We start from the raw sequence: 16,981 nt of genomic DNA, 5'->3' as shown, positions 1-16,981 counted from the left end.
TACCTCAAAAAATAATCAGTTTTGGTTCTATCCAAGCCTTGTTACATCATACATTCTAACTGGTCACAGTTCTTTGAACGCTCGTCTTTTTCAATTCTATGACAGATACCGGTTTCTGTGGCATCTCTGAAGACTGGAGTCACTTATTCTTCTGCCCAGTTTACCAAGATTTAGGACAAACATTATCTAGTACGGTACATAGTTTCTCTCCTAGAAATGAAAGATATCTTATTGAAAATCAAAATGCCTTCTCAGCTCTACAGGAATTTGCCACACAAGTTTTCAACAGATGACGTGGATTGCTGAGCTGACTTCTATACTCAACAAATCTACTTTTTTTTTTTTTTTTAATAATACTTATTATTTTAACATTTTATCTAATTAATTTATTATTATTATTATCTTTTATTTATTTATTTATTTATTATTATTATTATTTATTTATTTTTTTTATTTGAAGGAGCAGCAGTGTGTGTGTGCTACACACTGCTGCTCCTGCCCATCTGGCTATGGAGGTGCCTGGAAATAAACTGAAATCTACAAATTTGGTTGTGAGTTTACCCCATAAAATGTTAACAAGCTTAATGAGATGTGACAGGATATTTCTGGGTTACAGTTCATATAAGTTTAGCCGGTTTACTATTGTAATTACGTGTTTTAAATGCCTAGGGTTTGGCCACTCTGCACAGTACTTTCACATAAGGTCTTGTGGACACTGTGCAGAGGGTGGGCATGTGTACACAGATTGGAAAAACAGGGATAAGTCTCCACTTTGTGTGAATTTTAAGAGGAAGGGGCGGTCTTTTGAGCATTCTATTAGGGATATTGCATGTCCAGAGTTTCAGAGAGCATTGGAACTAGCTAGGGTGAGAGAAAATTATGGATAATCCATCCCAATGTAATTTGATTAATTATGAACAAATTCAAGCTTATGTTGGGCTGCAATTTTTGCAGCAGAATGCTCAGATTTTCCATAGTGTTTTAGCACAACTTAGAGTTGTATTATTTGATAAAAATATAAATGTGGTTTGTTTGCAAAAGCCATATTCAATGTTGGTAAATGGTCAGTATAAAGTACCTGGGTTCCCTATGGGAAGTGAAGTTGTACATGTCACTGGAATTAAACCTAAAACTGCAGTTTTTGTACTGAATAAAGATATTAATGTGGTTAAAATAGCTGTGTGTGTGTATATATATGTACCTCATACATAAAATTTTATTTAGTAACAGTATATTGTTCACCTAATGCAGATATAGAAGTGTCATTGGAATACTTGGAAGTTATGAGAATGGTTGGAAGGGAAAATGTATTGTTCACCATGAATGTAAATGCTAGATCCCCTCTGTGGCATTGTCACAATAGTGATACCAGGGGGGGGAGTGTAGAAGTGTTCATTATGACACATGATTTGAATAGGCCTGGTGAGTTATACATCATTGACAATCTCCGTGGTCAGTCTAACATTGATATTACTCTTGCAAACTATGCTTTGTCACAAAGAATTATAAACTGGAGTGTTGAGCTGGATTTTACAACTAGTGAACATAGAGCCATCATATTTAAACTTACAGTGGACACAGAGCCATCATATTTAAACTTACAGTGGACACAGAGATTTATTCCTGTTCACAAAATAATGAAATTATAAGGTTCAGGTATAAAAGTATTAATTGGAACAAGTTTTGGAACTTGGTAAAAGAGGAAATTGAGACAGATCAATATAAATAGGTGTCTAATATGAATGCAGAGGAATTTGCATTCTACATTCAGAACATAATTTACAGGGCTCTTTATTTTTCAGTTAAAAAAAGGAGGGGAAAAAAGAAGTTGGTTCCTTGGTGGAATGAACAGTTAAGTATTAAGCGTAGAGAGGTATTTTCATGCAGAAATGCTTTTCAGCGTCATAGGTCATGGGGATTGCAGGAAGCCATGTATTAAAAAGAAATCTATAAAATTAAGAGGGCAGCTTATCATAAATTAATACTTAAAAGTAAAATGGAATCATGGAAAAATTTGGTCTTAGGGGTGAGTAGCTCTGGGGCCTTGTATATAAGTTAGTAACTAATAAAATGCAAATCAGTCCCCTGTTATCTACTAGTAAGTGAGGTAGTTTTGAAATAAGTGACTGGTAGACAACAGTTGCTGGTATAGTTAACTGTTTATTTCCAGTGATAATGTGGGGGTGGGTAACTCTGATCCCTGGGGCCTTGTATATAAGTTAGTAACTAATAAAATGCAAATCAGTCCCCTGTTAACTACTATTAAGTCAGGTAGTGGTGAAACAAGTGACTGGGAGACATCAGTTGCTGGTATAGTTAACTGTTTATTTCCAGATAATAATGTGGGGAGATGATACTATAAAACAATTGCATATAAGGTGTGATAATTGTAATTAAGTTGGTTCAGGTGCAGATACTTTATTTACGGTTAATGATCTTAAACAAGATTGTTCGGGTATTAACATCAACAAAACTCCAGGTATTGATCTTGTTGAAAATAATGTAATACTCAAAATGTTCAGGTTTATCCACATCTAATGTTGGAGATTTTTAATAAGTGTTATTTAGCTCGTAGCTTTCTTGGATATTGGAGGGTTGCCTTGCTAAAGTTGATACCTAAACCTGGCAATGATTTGTCGGAATCTAGAGCATACAGGCCTATCTCTTTACTTCCAAATATGCCAAAGATTTTTGAAAGATTGTTACTCCTCAGATTAAATGATTGGTTTATTAAGTGTAATTATACACTACTGTATCAATATGGTTTTAAACGAAACTGTTCCGCTGAAGATAGACTAAAGGACCTTGTAGATTATGTTGGCTCTTCAAATAGTAAATATGTATTAGTTATTTATATAGACTTTGAAGGAGCTTTTGATAATGTCTGGCACAAAAGCATACTTTATTCTTTGCGCTTGCTGAAATGTCCTCAATTGTTATATAAATGTTTATCAAATTATTTGCATGGCAGGAAGATTTTGGTAAGATCTCAGCATTTGGTGTACTCAAAGAATATTTCAAGAGGTTGTCCCCCAGGGATCTGTTTTGGGGCCAATCTTCTGGAACATGGTATTGAATTTATGGTTGCAAAACACAGATATGCAATGCCATAAAATTACATATGCAGATGATTTGGTGCTCGGTTTTGATGGCATGTCAAGATGGAATTTAGAGATTAAGGCAGCTACTGTAATCGATAATCTGGTATGTTGGGTATCAGATCATAAATTAAAGATATCTATTAGTAAAACTGTAATGATGTTATGTAAAGGTATATTAGATGTGGGAAGGCCTCTGAGGGTATTAATTGAAGGGAAACAAATCCCTATGGTTAAGACAACAAAACATCCAGGGATATTAATTGACAGCATTTAGAGTATTTAGGAGAAAAAATTAGAAACTTTTCCTCGTCTATTATTAGAGGCCTGAGTAAGACTCTTGTATTATACTATAAGGCAGTATTTCTGCCTATCATTGTGTATGGAGCTAATGTTTGGTATTTAAGATTGCTCACTGTGAAATTCAGACAGAAATTGTCTATACAAAGGAAAATGATACTAACTTTGTTTAAAATGTGTAGAACTGTTTCCACTAATGCTGCTCAGGTTATACTTTGGTTGTATGCTTCTAGATCTCTCTATGCTGCTTACAGAGCTTTTTGTTACTATTTGAGAAAGGGGGTTGAACTTACTTTTATGGGTATTACTAATAATTTAGATATAAGTCTAAGGCTAAGAAATTGATAATGACTGCTTTGATGGATCAGTGGCAGGCCAGATGGTGCAGTAGTGAGACTAGTCAAGTTGCCCTTTGTTTCTTCCATATGTTAACTTTGTCTGCGATAAGAAAAAAAAAAACAGCTGGTTGTTTCCAGAAATGGAAACCTTGCATTTTATGACAGGACATGGATCTTTTAATTATAAGCTGCATTATTTTGGGTTTAAACCTGACCCGTTTTGCTACTGTACGTGTATTGAAACCTGGGATCATGTACTGTATTATTGCATTATTTATGAGCAGTACAGACAAAATTTAAGAAATACTATTGTCAAGTTAGGTCCTGGAAATAAAAAAATTATACCTCGCAAATAGAAGGTATTTTAATGCTCTGCAAGATTTTGCAAGATTGGTCTTTAATAAGCAGAGACAAATGTCTTTCCTTGTAATGTCAACTTCTGGTCTTGCTGAGCAGTAAAAAGAGAATGAAAAAAAATAAAAATATATTTTTATTATTTATTTACTTTTTTAAATTATTTTATTTTATTTATTTTTATTTTTTTTTGCTGGCCTATAGTTTCAGGGTAACTGTAGGTGGGATTATATTTCCAGTCTGGATTTATATTTCAAGGAATAAGACTTTTTTCTTTTTTTTTTTAATATGTACATATATTTTTATTTATTTTGGTTTTTTTTATTATTATTTTTATTTATTATTATTATTGTTATATTTTTTATGCTGGCTCTCAATTGCAATCTGCATGCTGGCTAATATGTGCACATTGCAATTGATGAACGGGATTGCTGGCATCTGATTTTTTTTTTTTTTCAGATGCAGAATTTTTTTTATTTTATTTTATTTTATTTTATTTTTTTGCTGGCTCTCACGTGTGGGTGACCTGGGAGTGGGATTTTGTAGGCACCTGCTGGTTTTGCATGGCCACTGGTGGGTGTGGGATTTAATGGTGCTATAAAAGATATACGACACTGACGTAGGAGTAGACCCAGGTTCAGCTCCTTGTGCTAGGGCGAGCATCGAGTGGTATTTACCTATGTTGGTGGCTGCCACCTGATGGCAGAGAGGCCTGGTAAATACACATTTACACTTCAGACCGATGTGATTAAGAGGATCCCCCCCCCCAATCTCTACATGACAATTGGTGGAGATGGATAAATAGTCCTGGTGCCACTGTCAGACAGATATCCATATACACATACATATCCAACACTTATGCTAACTTATCTTATGCGACTCAGTACCTGTAAAATACAGTACACAATTTTTAAATACAGTTCAATTGGGTTCTTAAGAGTGTTCTTTCCTTGTGGAATGTAAAAGTACATGTACATGTGGAATGTAAAGGTACATGTTTTTCAATTAAGGTTTAAGTATTACTAATTGTGTTCTTATTTTATTCTTATGAAATCCAAGCAATAATCCAAACATTGTACTTTAGGCAACAATATCCATGATAATACTGACTTCATGTTTTATCAATATGAAATCCAATCATCATGAAACAAGAATAATCGAATAGTAAAGAATAATTAAGCTGCTTCACCTAATAGACTCCATGCTGATGTGACCTCCAATGCACAATAAATCTGTTATGTGAGCTACAAACCACCAACTGTCTTCAAATAAACTAAAAAACAAAAATATCAATATGAAATTTGACTCCAGGTAAATGAAAACAGTTAATAACTCTTAATTACTTTATTTCTGTGTAAAATTAATAATCACAGTAAAGTAATTACAAATTACTTGAGGTAATTACAAATAAAGTAAGGTAATTACAAATCACTTGAGGGGGGGAGGTGAATGTACAGGTTCTTCAATGATCAACTTTCCACAATACAAAAACATAAATTTTGCAGTGATATTAAAAATTGCTAATTTTGATTTACAGAATTTCAAAGTCCTAAATATCCAATGATTTACAAAATCTTATGCATGTTTGCGAACACAATTGCATTCTTAATGTAAATTGACAACTTTTCACTTTAAAAAAATTTGAAATCAGGCATTTTCTAAGGAAAAAATAAGGACAGTTTTCAGGGGGGGGGGGGGGTTTGCAAAATGCAGAAGTTCATAAAAAAAAAAATAATAATAATAAAAAAAAAATGCCAGGAATTTTTCAGGAAAAGCAAGTGATTTTTCCACCCTCCCCTTAAGTCCAAACCAGAAATTAAATTTCACTAACAAAATACAGTCGGAGTCTATATAACGAAATCGATCATTCCCTTGAAAAAATTCGTTATACAGAAATTTCGTTATAAAGAAATATGACCTTTTCAACAGTGAAAAATACTGTAAATTCAGAAATATGGTAAAAGATGAGAAAGAAGTGGGAATGAATAAATTTTCTAACATTTTAAATCTATTTATTAATACATATATATTAAGAAATGACTACTTACATGATGCATACAATTTAGTACACTTTTTTAAGAATTATGTCGTAAAATATTTGGTTATATTTTGTTGTACACTGGATTCTACTGTACAGCGTTCATAAAAGTGTTCACATTTGTTTAAACTTTAAATCAGATATATTTTCTGTTACATTTTCTTCCCACTGAAGGCTTCAATGCAGTTTCAAATACAGCCAACCTTTGTTTGGAAGGTTTAACAATGCCCTCATTTTCATCCAACTCATCATTGATATTGCCACTGGTTAAATACACACCAAAATGTTGGGGGTCACTCGGATTTCAACTACTATGACATCATTATAAACTCCAAAAAATTTGTCAAGAACAATTTCTCCATTGATCAAACCTCACTTGGAACTCTTTCCGTAGTTTATCCGTCTCATCTCCGTTAATTCTTAATCGTTGCTTCCATCACATTTTGACTCCACACTTTCGCCAACTCTGACCTGCACATCCACAAACCGATAGGTTGGTTGATTTCTATTCTCAGTATAATTTTTTTTCAGTTATGTGCCTTTGGTAGTGCCTTTTCAAATTCTTTCAAATTCTTTTTCAGTATGTGCCTTTGGTACAGGTCACTGTTGAAAAAAAGCCGTGAATTAGGGTTGAATTTGAAAGTGTCTGCAATTCTGCCCAGACAGGATAGGAGAGAGTATATGATAAGAGCCCTGTCGATCAATTCGGCCCTGGAAAGATTGTGCAAGGCTCAAGGGGTAGAATTTTTTTCAGCCTGATCTGTACTTGTTAACAGGAGAGACTGCTTCTACAGGGATGGGATACACTTAAATAGAAAGGGTGCAAGAATGTTTGCTGATGCTATCGAGGCAGTGTTAGGTGGGTCGGAAAACTGCTAGATTGGGGGATACAAGGACTAATAGATTAACAGTAGCCACTGGAAAAGGTGAAAGTGATTCTTGCACTGCTTCTATTGGAATGAGCAGCAGCCTGGAAAATAAGATGCAGGATATTTCACAGACTGCTGGGAATCGTTGGGGTACAAGTAAACACATGGGTTGTGTTAGGGTAGCTAAGAAAAAGAACAGGTGCATGTATACTTGCGTGTACACCAATGCTAAGAGTTTAGTAAATAAATTTGATGAATTTGAGGTATTGCTCAAAACATCAAAGGCAGACATTGTTTGGGATTTCAGAGACGTGGTGTCACACAGATATAAGGAGTGCAGAACTGGAATTTAGGGAGTACAATGTCTACAGAAAGGATAGATGGGATAGGAAGGGGGGAGGGGTTATGCTATTAGTTAAGAAACACATAAAAACCAAGGAAGTGAAGCCAGTCGACATCGCTGGACAGTGCAGTGTCGAGTCAGTTTGGTGTGGCATAAGCATTGGGATATCAAAATTGAGAGTAGGAGTGTGCTATAGGCCTAATGACTATGATGAGTATAATAAGAAACTGTACAGGGAAATAGAGTGGGCCAGTAAATCAGAGAGTCTTATAATGGGGGATTTTAATTTCCCAGATATTGACTGCAATTTGGGGGCTGGTCACTCACACACTAGCAAGGCTTTTGTGGATTTATTGGATGATTGTTTTCTACATCAGCATGTTCGGGAGGCAACTAGAGGGAGTAATACTCTTGATTTGATTATCAGTAGTGATTCTTCATGCATTAAGAATCTGCAGATAAATGAACCACTAGGTGGCAGTGATCACAGTGTGCTGAAGTGGGATTTACTCAAAGAGGTAACTACCATTAGGGGTAAAGGGAAGGGAAGGGTTATTGCTTTCGTAAAGGTGACTACGATGGACTGAGACAGTATTTAAATTCTATACAGTGGGACCAAATGATGATGCTACCAACAGAAAATTCAAAATGGGAAGCATTCAAAGAACTTATCTTGGAAGCTACTAGGCTTTACATGCCAACTAAGAAATACTGTTCAAGGTTTAGGCCTAAATGGATGTCAGATGAACTAATGAGACATATGGCAGAGAAGAAAAATGCATGGGATACATACAAATTAACACATGACACAGAAGCCTATGATAGATACAAGTTGATCTGTAATCAAGTTACAAAGGAGGTTAGGCAGGTGAAGGCAGATTACGAGAAATCTTTGGCAAGGGATGCAAAGAAAAACAGCAAAGAGTTCTTTACTTATGTAAACTAGAAGGAAGGGGATGAATCAGATTGGTCCACTTGATATCGATGGGTCAACTGTTGATGATCCTGCTCAGGTAGCTAACAAACTAAATGAATATTTTGCATCGACATTCACACATGAGGAGTTATTCAGCGAGGGGAATACCAAAGGTGTATTCAACTCTGGCAGTAAGCTAGAGAATCTTGTAATAACTCAGAGTAAAGTGGAGGAGAAATTGTTGAAGATAAACACAAGAAAGGCACCTGGGGTGGATAGGATCTATCCAGTTATATTAAGGGCGGCAGCAAAGGAAGTAAGCAAACCCTCAGCCATAATTATGAGGGCTTCCTTGGACTCAGGGGAGGTACCCATGGACTGGAGATGTGCAAATGTGACCCCAATTCACAAAGGAGGATCAAAGGCTGACACAAGTAATTATAGACCTGTGAGTTTAACTTCTGTTCCCGGAAAATTAATGGAGGCACTGGTTAAAGAAGCACTGCAGGATCATCTAGACAAGACTTCAATTATAGCTTGGACACAGCATGGTTTTGTTAAGGGGAAGTCTTGCCTGACCAATTTGATTGGATACTATGATGCAGTCACAAAAGAACTGGATGCAGGGAATAACTTTGATATTATATACTTGGATCTCAGAAAGGCTTTTGATACTGTTGCACATGGAAGACTGCTGCACAAATTGGAGCAATGTGGCATTGGAGGCAAATTGCTGCTAGGGATAAAAGGGTGGTTGAGGGGGAGAAGACAGAGAGTGGTAATCAATGGACACTGCTCATCGTGGACTAATGTTATTAGTGGAGTCCCTCAGGGTTCAGTATTGGGTCTATTATTGTTTTCTGTATTTATAAATGATATTGATGATGGTATATCAAGCTTAATGTCCAAATTTGCAGACGATACGAAGGTTGGCAGGGTTGTCAAGGACACTACTGACACTATGCTGCTGCAACAGGATCTGGAAAGGTTGAGCAGATGGGCTGAGAGGTGGCAAATGTAGTTTAACACTGACAAATGTAAAGTACTACATATGGGAAACAGCAACCCCAGAGCAACGTATGAACTGTGTGGTACTACACTGACAGTGGTAGAGAATGAAAGTGACCTGGGGGTGGTTGTGCAGACAGATATGAAGTTCTCTGAACAGTGCAGATGGGCTGCAAGAGTAGCTTATTGTGTATTGTCAATGATATACAGGAATTTTTCTAGCAGGGGTAAGGAGGTGATTATTCCCTTGTATAAGGCAATGGTCAGGCCACACCTAGAGTACTGTATACAGGTCTGGAGGCCTCATTTCAAGAAGGATGTAGAGCTGCTGGAACGAGTACAGAGAGGGGCAACAAGATTAGTGAATGGAACAAAGGGGTGCTCTTATGAAGAAAGGCTTAAGTTTTGCAAATTACAGTGTCTGGAGACTAGGCACCAGCGAGGTGATCGGATAGAGGTGTATAAGGCTTTGAATGGTTTGAGCATGCTCAATGCCAGTGGGATTCTTCCTCTTGCTCAGAATAATCACCTGAGAGGGCATAAATTCAAATTGAGGAAAGACAGATGTAGGATAGATGTGCGGAAATTTGCCTTTAGCCAGCGGATGGTTGGTTGGTGGAACAGACTTCCATCCCTTGTCGTGGAAGTTGATAGCCTAAATAAGTTTAAGGCTCAGCTGGACAGGTATTTCAAACGAACAAAGGGGTGAAGTGGAAGTGGTTATTTTTATTTATTTATTTATTTTTTTTTTTTTTTTTTTGGCTGACGCTGCATAAGCTTGCTTTCTTGCATGAAATGCCTCTACTAGTGCTAATGCTAAATACACTCCAAAATGTTGGGAGTCACTCGGATTTCAACTACTATGACATCATTATAAACTCCAAAAAATTTGTCAAGAACAATTTCTCCATTGATCAAACCTCACTTGGAACTCTTTCCGTAGTTTATCCCTCTCATCTCCGTTAATTCTTAATCGTTGCTTCCATCACATTTTGACTCCACACTTTCGCCAACTCTGATATGCACATCCACAAATCAATAGGTTGGTTGGTTTCTATTCTCAGTATAATTTTTTTTCATTATGTGCCTTTGGTAGTGCCTTTTCAAATTCTTGATAATGCCTTGGTCCACTGGCTGCAGTTAAGAAGAATTATTTAGAAGAAAGAAAACAAGCTTCACACTTGTAAGTTTCGAAATTACGAAGTGAAGGTGGGCAGGGAAATTGTTCATAATCAATGCAATTTTTCTGTTTTCTTTCATCATCTTTTTCTATTGAAATTTAAAATCCACTGCTCAAAAATTTTGCTTGTCATTCTAGGTTTTTTGTTGTAGTCCAACTCTAACGACTTTACTCCTTTGAAACATTGGGGTTATTTACTTTTGCCTATTACCAAAAGCTTCAGTTTTTCATTACCAGCCATATTTGGAACCAAGTGTAATTCTCTCCACCTATTTTTACCACCTAAATATTTGTCACCTTTAAAAGTCAGTGTCTTGTTTGGTAAAAATTTAAAAAATAGACATGTCTCATCAATGTTGAATATGTCTTTGGACTTGTAGTACTCCATAATTTTTTTCAAAACTGTTTATTTCCAATGGGTGTGTAGTCTTCTTTGATTGCAACTCCACTTTCAACAGAAATAACTTTTTCAAGTAAGTCATGACACTCTTTAAATTTGTACAGTCAACCAGAACAGGCTTGGATTGTTTTGTGACCCAGAAAAGATGTGTACTCCATAGCATTTTCTTTTATTAATAGTCCTGACATTGTCATGTTTTGGTCTTGTATCAACTTCATTCACTTAAAAACTGCTTCATCTATATTTTCTCAAAGGCATAATTTTGCACACTTCCGACTGGGTCCCGTTTTCTCAATTTGACATTTGAGAATAGAAACAAGGTTTTTCAGAATGGTTGACACAGTACTGACAGGGACATCATTTAAAAGTGATTTCCTTTTTTTTTTTTTTTTTTTTTAATGCCGCAATCTACACTAATAAGCACTTCCACCTTTTCATACTACCACTCTCAAGGATTTCCTCTTAGACCTGTAAGGTTACTTGCACAGCAGCTAAAACAAAGCTGAAATTAGGGACCACTTGTAGTACCATGGAAACAGAGACAGGTGAAATTTAGTGAAAGTGTGGATGACTAATTTCTTCGAAACAGATGAATTTCCGAGATAAAGGAAAATCACTTTCTCCTAATTCTCTAATAGGATGCTTACGGTAGAAAATAGGTTGACCAGAGCCAATGCCCACGTCCGGAATATGCCTTAATCTTTGCCAATGGCTGTGGACAGCTGACCAGCGAGACTTCTCGGCATTGTAGAGTATAAGTTGTACAGGTTTTACTTCTTTTTAGCCATTGCTGACCCACTGCTTGGCAAAGGCCTCTCCCAAACTTCCATCTTTTTCTATCCCGGGCCGTGGTTGGCCAGTTTCCTCCTGCAGGGTTTTACAGGCACCATTAAATTGTAAAATGTTTTAGCTCTTATTCATGGAATTAAAGCCTTTAGCTATTAAAAGCTAAAGGGATTGATGCTTAATCCTTTTAACTCTTTAAATCATGCTTTCTACAGCATCAACTTTATTGCCTAAAGGCCAGAGGTGTGAACAATGCGTACCCGGGGCTCTCGAAATCAGTTCATTATATGGAAATTTTCTTCGTTATACTGAAACTATTTTCAATGTAATGACCAAGGGGAAATAAAAATAGTTTATAGAAAATTTTGCTATATGGAAGTTCGTTAAAGAGAGGTCCGACTGTACACATTTTATCTTAAAATACAGAAATAAGATTGTTTATTCAGTAGAGCTAGGTTAGCTAACACTCTTCAACATTAGCTTGCCAAACCTTTTTTCTGTCAGTAGATTTACATCTACTGATCTTAACTACATCAAGAAAGATACTGCTACAAAGGCTGCCCTGTTTGGAAATGTTGAGTCAAAGTATTGTTCCAAACACCAGATCTGCTATGTAGACTTGACTGTCAAGAGCAGTTCCAAAGCCTCACTAGAATAAAAAGATATGAACTCAGTTTTTGTTTTTCTAACTTGGCTGAATATCCTTTCACATTCAACACTGCTATAAGAATTTTTAAAACGCAAAGCATGACTTGGGATAATTTGTTATATTTCAGGCTTCCTTTTGCACTTGTCAGAAACTCCCTTCCCCCCCCCCCAAAAAAAAGGATCACTGTTCAATTCTTTCTTATTTCATAACAGCATCTGGTAGGTTCTCACACAAAAAATACAATGAATAATGAGAAATGTATATTGCTTCATCTATTTCATTATCTTTAACAACACCAAGAAGTACTGGAAACTTTCCCACAAAAATAATTTGCATAATTTTTAAATTTGAAAATTATACACTGTCAAATGATAAAAACTGTGCTATCTCATCATTTAAAAAAACACAAAACATCATTTTGAAAGACTACTTGGACACCATGTAGTCACATGCAGCTATAAAATATTTCCTCAGTGACAGAATCCTCTCTTGTTTTAGACGCTCCATGATCTTGGTAGTAAAATTGTGTATGACTACGTCAGAATCATCCTTTGGTAAAATTGGTAAAATTTGGTAAAAGTATTGGTAAAATAAATTGACACATAACATTCTTCAACATATCTAGGAATAATGACCCCAGTAGATGGAAGTGAGCTACACTTGACTGAAGAGATATGTTTGGATTTTCAAATGTTGGCAGAACATTTTTATATAAAAAAAAACAAGCAAATTTCTTTTTTCAAACCAGAAAAATGAAACATGGCAGAGACTTTCTGCATGAGTGAGGATAACAGGTTGTTGTTGTTTTTTTTTTTTTTTTTAAGGAGCATTAGCAACTAAGGCCACATTGCTCCGGGATATGCAGTGGTCATTCCCTGACCTTTCCGCATCCTCCAAATTTGGTGGTGACGGGCTCGAACCCCGGTCTAATCAAGAAGCACGTGCTACGCGCTGCTGCTCCTTCCCACCTGGCTACGGAGGCACCAAGGATAATAGGCTTGTAATAATCAACATGCTTGGCCTGTTCAAGATTTCTTATAACAAGAGTTTGCAATCTTTTTTTTTCTTGAGTTCATAAATTTGTCTTCTTTCAAAACTTTTGGATCATGAAGTGGATTTTAACATGAGTTAGTGCCATCCCCAGTGATCGCTTATTGACTTTTTCAATTTTCTTTGAAAAAGTACTCACGTCACTCTTCTCTCCTATTCTTTAAACAGATCTGTCAAAGGCCGACACCATTCTACCAGTCTAGTTACAATTTAACCAAAGACAGCCAATGTGTACATAGATACTTTTTTTTTTTTTTTTTTTTACATTCAAGTAGTAATGCACCATTTGAAATTAAATCTATTTTCGTTTTAACACAGCTCTCTAGGTAGTATTAAATTTCCACCAAGTATCACCCACTTTCAGAGGAAGGCAAGCAGCTCCCTTTGCAAATTAATAAGATGACAAAGACGGCCTATTTTATTACCAAGAGCTTAATCTCTTCTTTCAATACCCGCTCTTGCTACATTGTTCAGAAATATGTTTCCATATTTCTGAACAACACTCTTTCACAATCAGGCCAACTTGGACGATTGTGAAAGCGTGTTGAGGTAGCAACAACTCAGCCCCACAGCACATATTCTATGGCAAAATATGTAAATAAACAACAGGCATGATTGACATTATTGTGACTATGAAATGATACATCTATTTTTGTATTTCTTCCTTTCTTTCTATGCACTGCTTTCTGTCCTTGTGCTTATTTGTTTGCAAACATCTGATAATACTTCCTGCCACCTGAATACATAATGTAAATGTGTTACCTTTTTAAGATTTTACAATATATAAAAAATATTGCATTATGTCTTCTGAAATTTTGCTGTATTTCTATGGCACCTTACTGAAAGAGATTGTTAATTGCATGTAACAGAAAATGCTGCTATTATCTGGCCTTTCTATGTTGCAATGTGAACTACCATAGCACACTTGATGTCCTATTCATTAACAAAAAGAAGCACAAAAATTCTGCCACCAAATATAATACAACTAAGTAAAAAAAAAAAAGATGAATTCCTCCTTATAAAATAAGAGGGTCAGCACCTATGAGAATGCATGATAGCTTTTAAAGCAATCAAACCATCCCCAAGTTATTGAAAAAGCTGATGGCTGCTTTGAATCTATAGTTAAACTATAATATAAGTCCTTGGCCTTCTCCAATATGACTGCTCCAGACAAAGGGATGTTTTATGGTTATAATATTCAATCCAGTTGGTCTGCACTTCTGTGTCTGTGTTTCCTCAGCCGCTTTACTCTGAGGTTCCATAACTTCTAACTTCATCTCTAAAGAATAAGATTTTGATGCACTTTTTTTTTTTTCCCCACTCTTTCCTATTTTCATTCTTATATATCTACTCTTAGACTCATTGATTATTATTTTTAACCCATACTTTTTAATGTATGCTATTTTTTAATTTTTTAACAAAAAAAAAAAGTAAAGTACACAAACAGGATGTTAATGGCAACAGCGTATATTATTGATCAAAAGCATGTATGCCAGTCACTGTAATGTTATGTAACTAACTTAGAATTTAGTGGAAGTGTTATAAAAAGACTTTTCTAGATAAATAAATAAATTCCCATTATCTTTGAAAACAGCTAAGGGCAGAAAAAGTTACATATTCATTGTGATTGCATACTTAATAAATATTTATTAGGGCAGCCAGATTTTCAAAGCCGCAGTTCATGATGGATCATGCATTTTGAGCACAGGGGCCTGAAATAGGGGACTAACCACCAGACCACACTTTGCAGAGAAATATGATTTAGTGCTAAATACAAGAAAGGCATGCTTATACGTTTGTAAGTATCATAATGCATCGGTACTTAACCTTTGTGATTCAATTAACCCTAACTATTCAAACTACAATATTAAAAGAAAATTAAATGTATTGTACAGCTTTTCATTTACAAACGCACACCTATCTGATTTATAGCAGCCAATTTTTAATTTTCAGAAATGTGGAGATCTGGCCTATGGAAGCAAGAAAAACACAGAAGGGATTATTATTACTTTTTTTTTTTTTTACAAAAAGCAGAAGACTTTTTTAACTGCAATAAAAATTAAATTTCACTGGAAAAATACATACATTTTAAAATATAGCCTATAGCCATTAGATTTTGCTATACAGCATTCTTTTAAAAATTAGCTTACCTAATATTTTTCAAGTCTATGGATTTCTATTTGGATATTCTATTAGATTTTTGACTGCTTTGACAAAAATACTGTTCCAGACTTCCTGAGAAATGTTGTTAAAGTTTTGTTAATAACAATGGCCATACTGTCTGGATATGTCAGGAGCATTTTTCCAAAGCTTCACCAAAAAGATAAGATTTGAGTTAAAATGGTTGAATACTTTCTTATACACCAGGGGTGGCAAACTTAATTTGCCTTTGCAAACTTTTTTTTTCTTCAAAATGTGCCGCGATCTACCATCTCAAGTAGTTCATTGCACATGGTTAAAAAGGTTAATCAACACACTGAAAAAGGTTGTTTATAAATTTTAAAATTAAATATAATTCAGAATTCTTATTTAAAAGTCATAAGTATTTAAATTTTAAATTTATGTGAAGTTGGTGTCTTAATGTCATCTGCCATGCTTTCAAAATCGAGGATATACTGTAATGATGCCAACCACAAAGAATCTTCTGTATGCAAGTCCATAAGAGTAGAGCAATTCACTGTTTTTTTTTTTTTGTTTGTTTCAAATACGAAAAGGCCGATTCACATAGATAGGTGGAACCAAAATAGGAATTTAAAAATTCACTGCATTTTTTTACAGTACTTTTCTTTGCAATGTAATAATTTCATTTTTAAGTAATATTTTCTCCATGTGAAAAACCTCAGCAATTTTTTTCTGCAATTTGTTTCGTATCTTAGTCGACCTTAAATGGACAAGAATTGAAGAATGGACACAACTGAAGACATTGATCAATGTCTTCAATTGTGTTAAAATCACTGAATCTGGTTTCAAAATCATCCACAACTTTCTCAATTTCAGAAACATATTTCTCACTATTAAATTCAAAAACAGGACATTTTTGCAAATGATCTTGCATATTTGCAAAATGAGCGATCTTTGGGATCCTTAGCCATTGCCAAAATTTGATATTTATATGCAGAAATACTACTAATGATGTCACCCACATTTTTATTTTTTCCTTGTAATTCCAAATTCAGATCACTTAATTTACTGGTAAAATCTGCCAAAAAAGTCAGATCACACAACCATTCCGTATCTTGTAGCTGCTGATAATCATATCTCCTCTTTGATCAACAAATTTTTTAATTTCATTCAGCAAATTTCAAAATCTCTGTAGAAACTTACTCTGACTCAGCCACCTCACATCTGTGTGTAATATCAGATCTGGTTCTTTTTCATCGAGTTGCATTTTGAAAAGTCTCATTTAAAAGAGATTATCCTCTGATAGAATTCACAAAAGGGAATTCCATCAGAGTGGAATTCGAAAGGTATGTCCATAACACTTTTAGTAATTAATATTTTGCTGACTAATAATTTTTTGGTGGATGATACAGTGGTAACTCAAAAAATCTGGGAATTCATCATCCTTTTGGCACAATGCAATGAAACCGTTAAGATTACCTGTCATTGCTTTAGCTCCATCTGTTGTTATTGATATGGACTTAAATAGTGG

The 16,981-nt window shown here is 35.1% G+C and overlaps 1 protein-coding gene across 1 annotated transcript in view; it reads right to left on the bottom strand.

Moving 5' to 3' along the window:
- Nup75 (nuclear pore complex protein Nup75) overlaps positions 1-16,981 on the bottom strand; it is a 459,526-nt gene that overhangs the window by 185,471 nt on the left and 257,074 nt on the right. The window contains exon 14 of the mRNA XM_090389073.1: positions 5,280-5,363. Coding sequence (XP_090245199.1) covers positions 5,280-5,363 — 84 coding nt within the window. The remainder of the gene's footprint in view (positions 1-5,279; positions 5,364-16,981) is intronic.

The sequence above is a fragment of the Mastigoproctus giganteus genome, chromosome 14, assembly GCF_048544385.1.
Source record: "Mastigoproctus giganteus isolate SK-2022 chromosome 14, ASM4854438v1, whole genome shotgun sequence".
Lineage (NCBI taxonomy): Eukaryota > Metazoa > Arthropoda > Arachnida > Uropygi > Thelyphonidae > Mastigoproctus > Mastigoproctus giganteus.
Note: the sequence above shows the minus strand (reverse complement) of the source record. Positions and strands in the feature narration are given on the sequence as shown.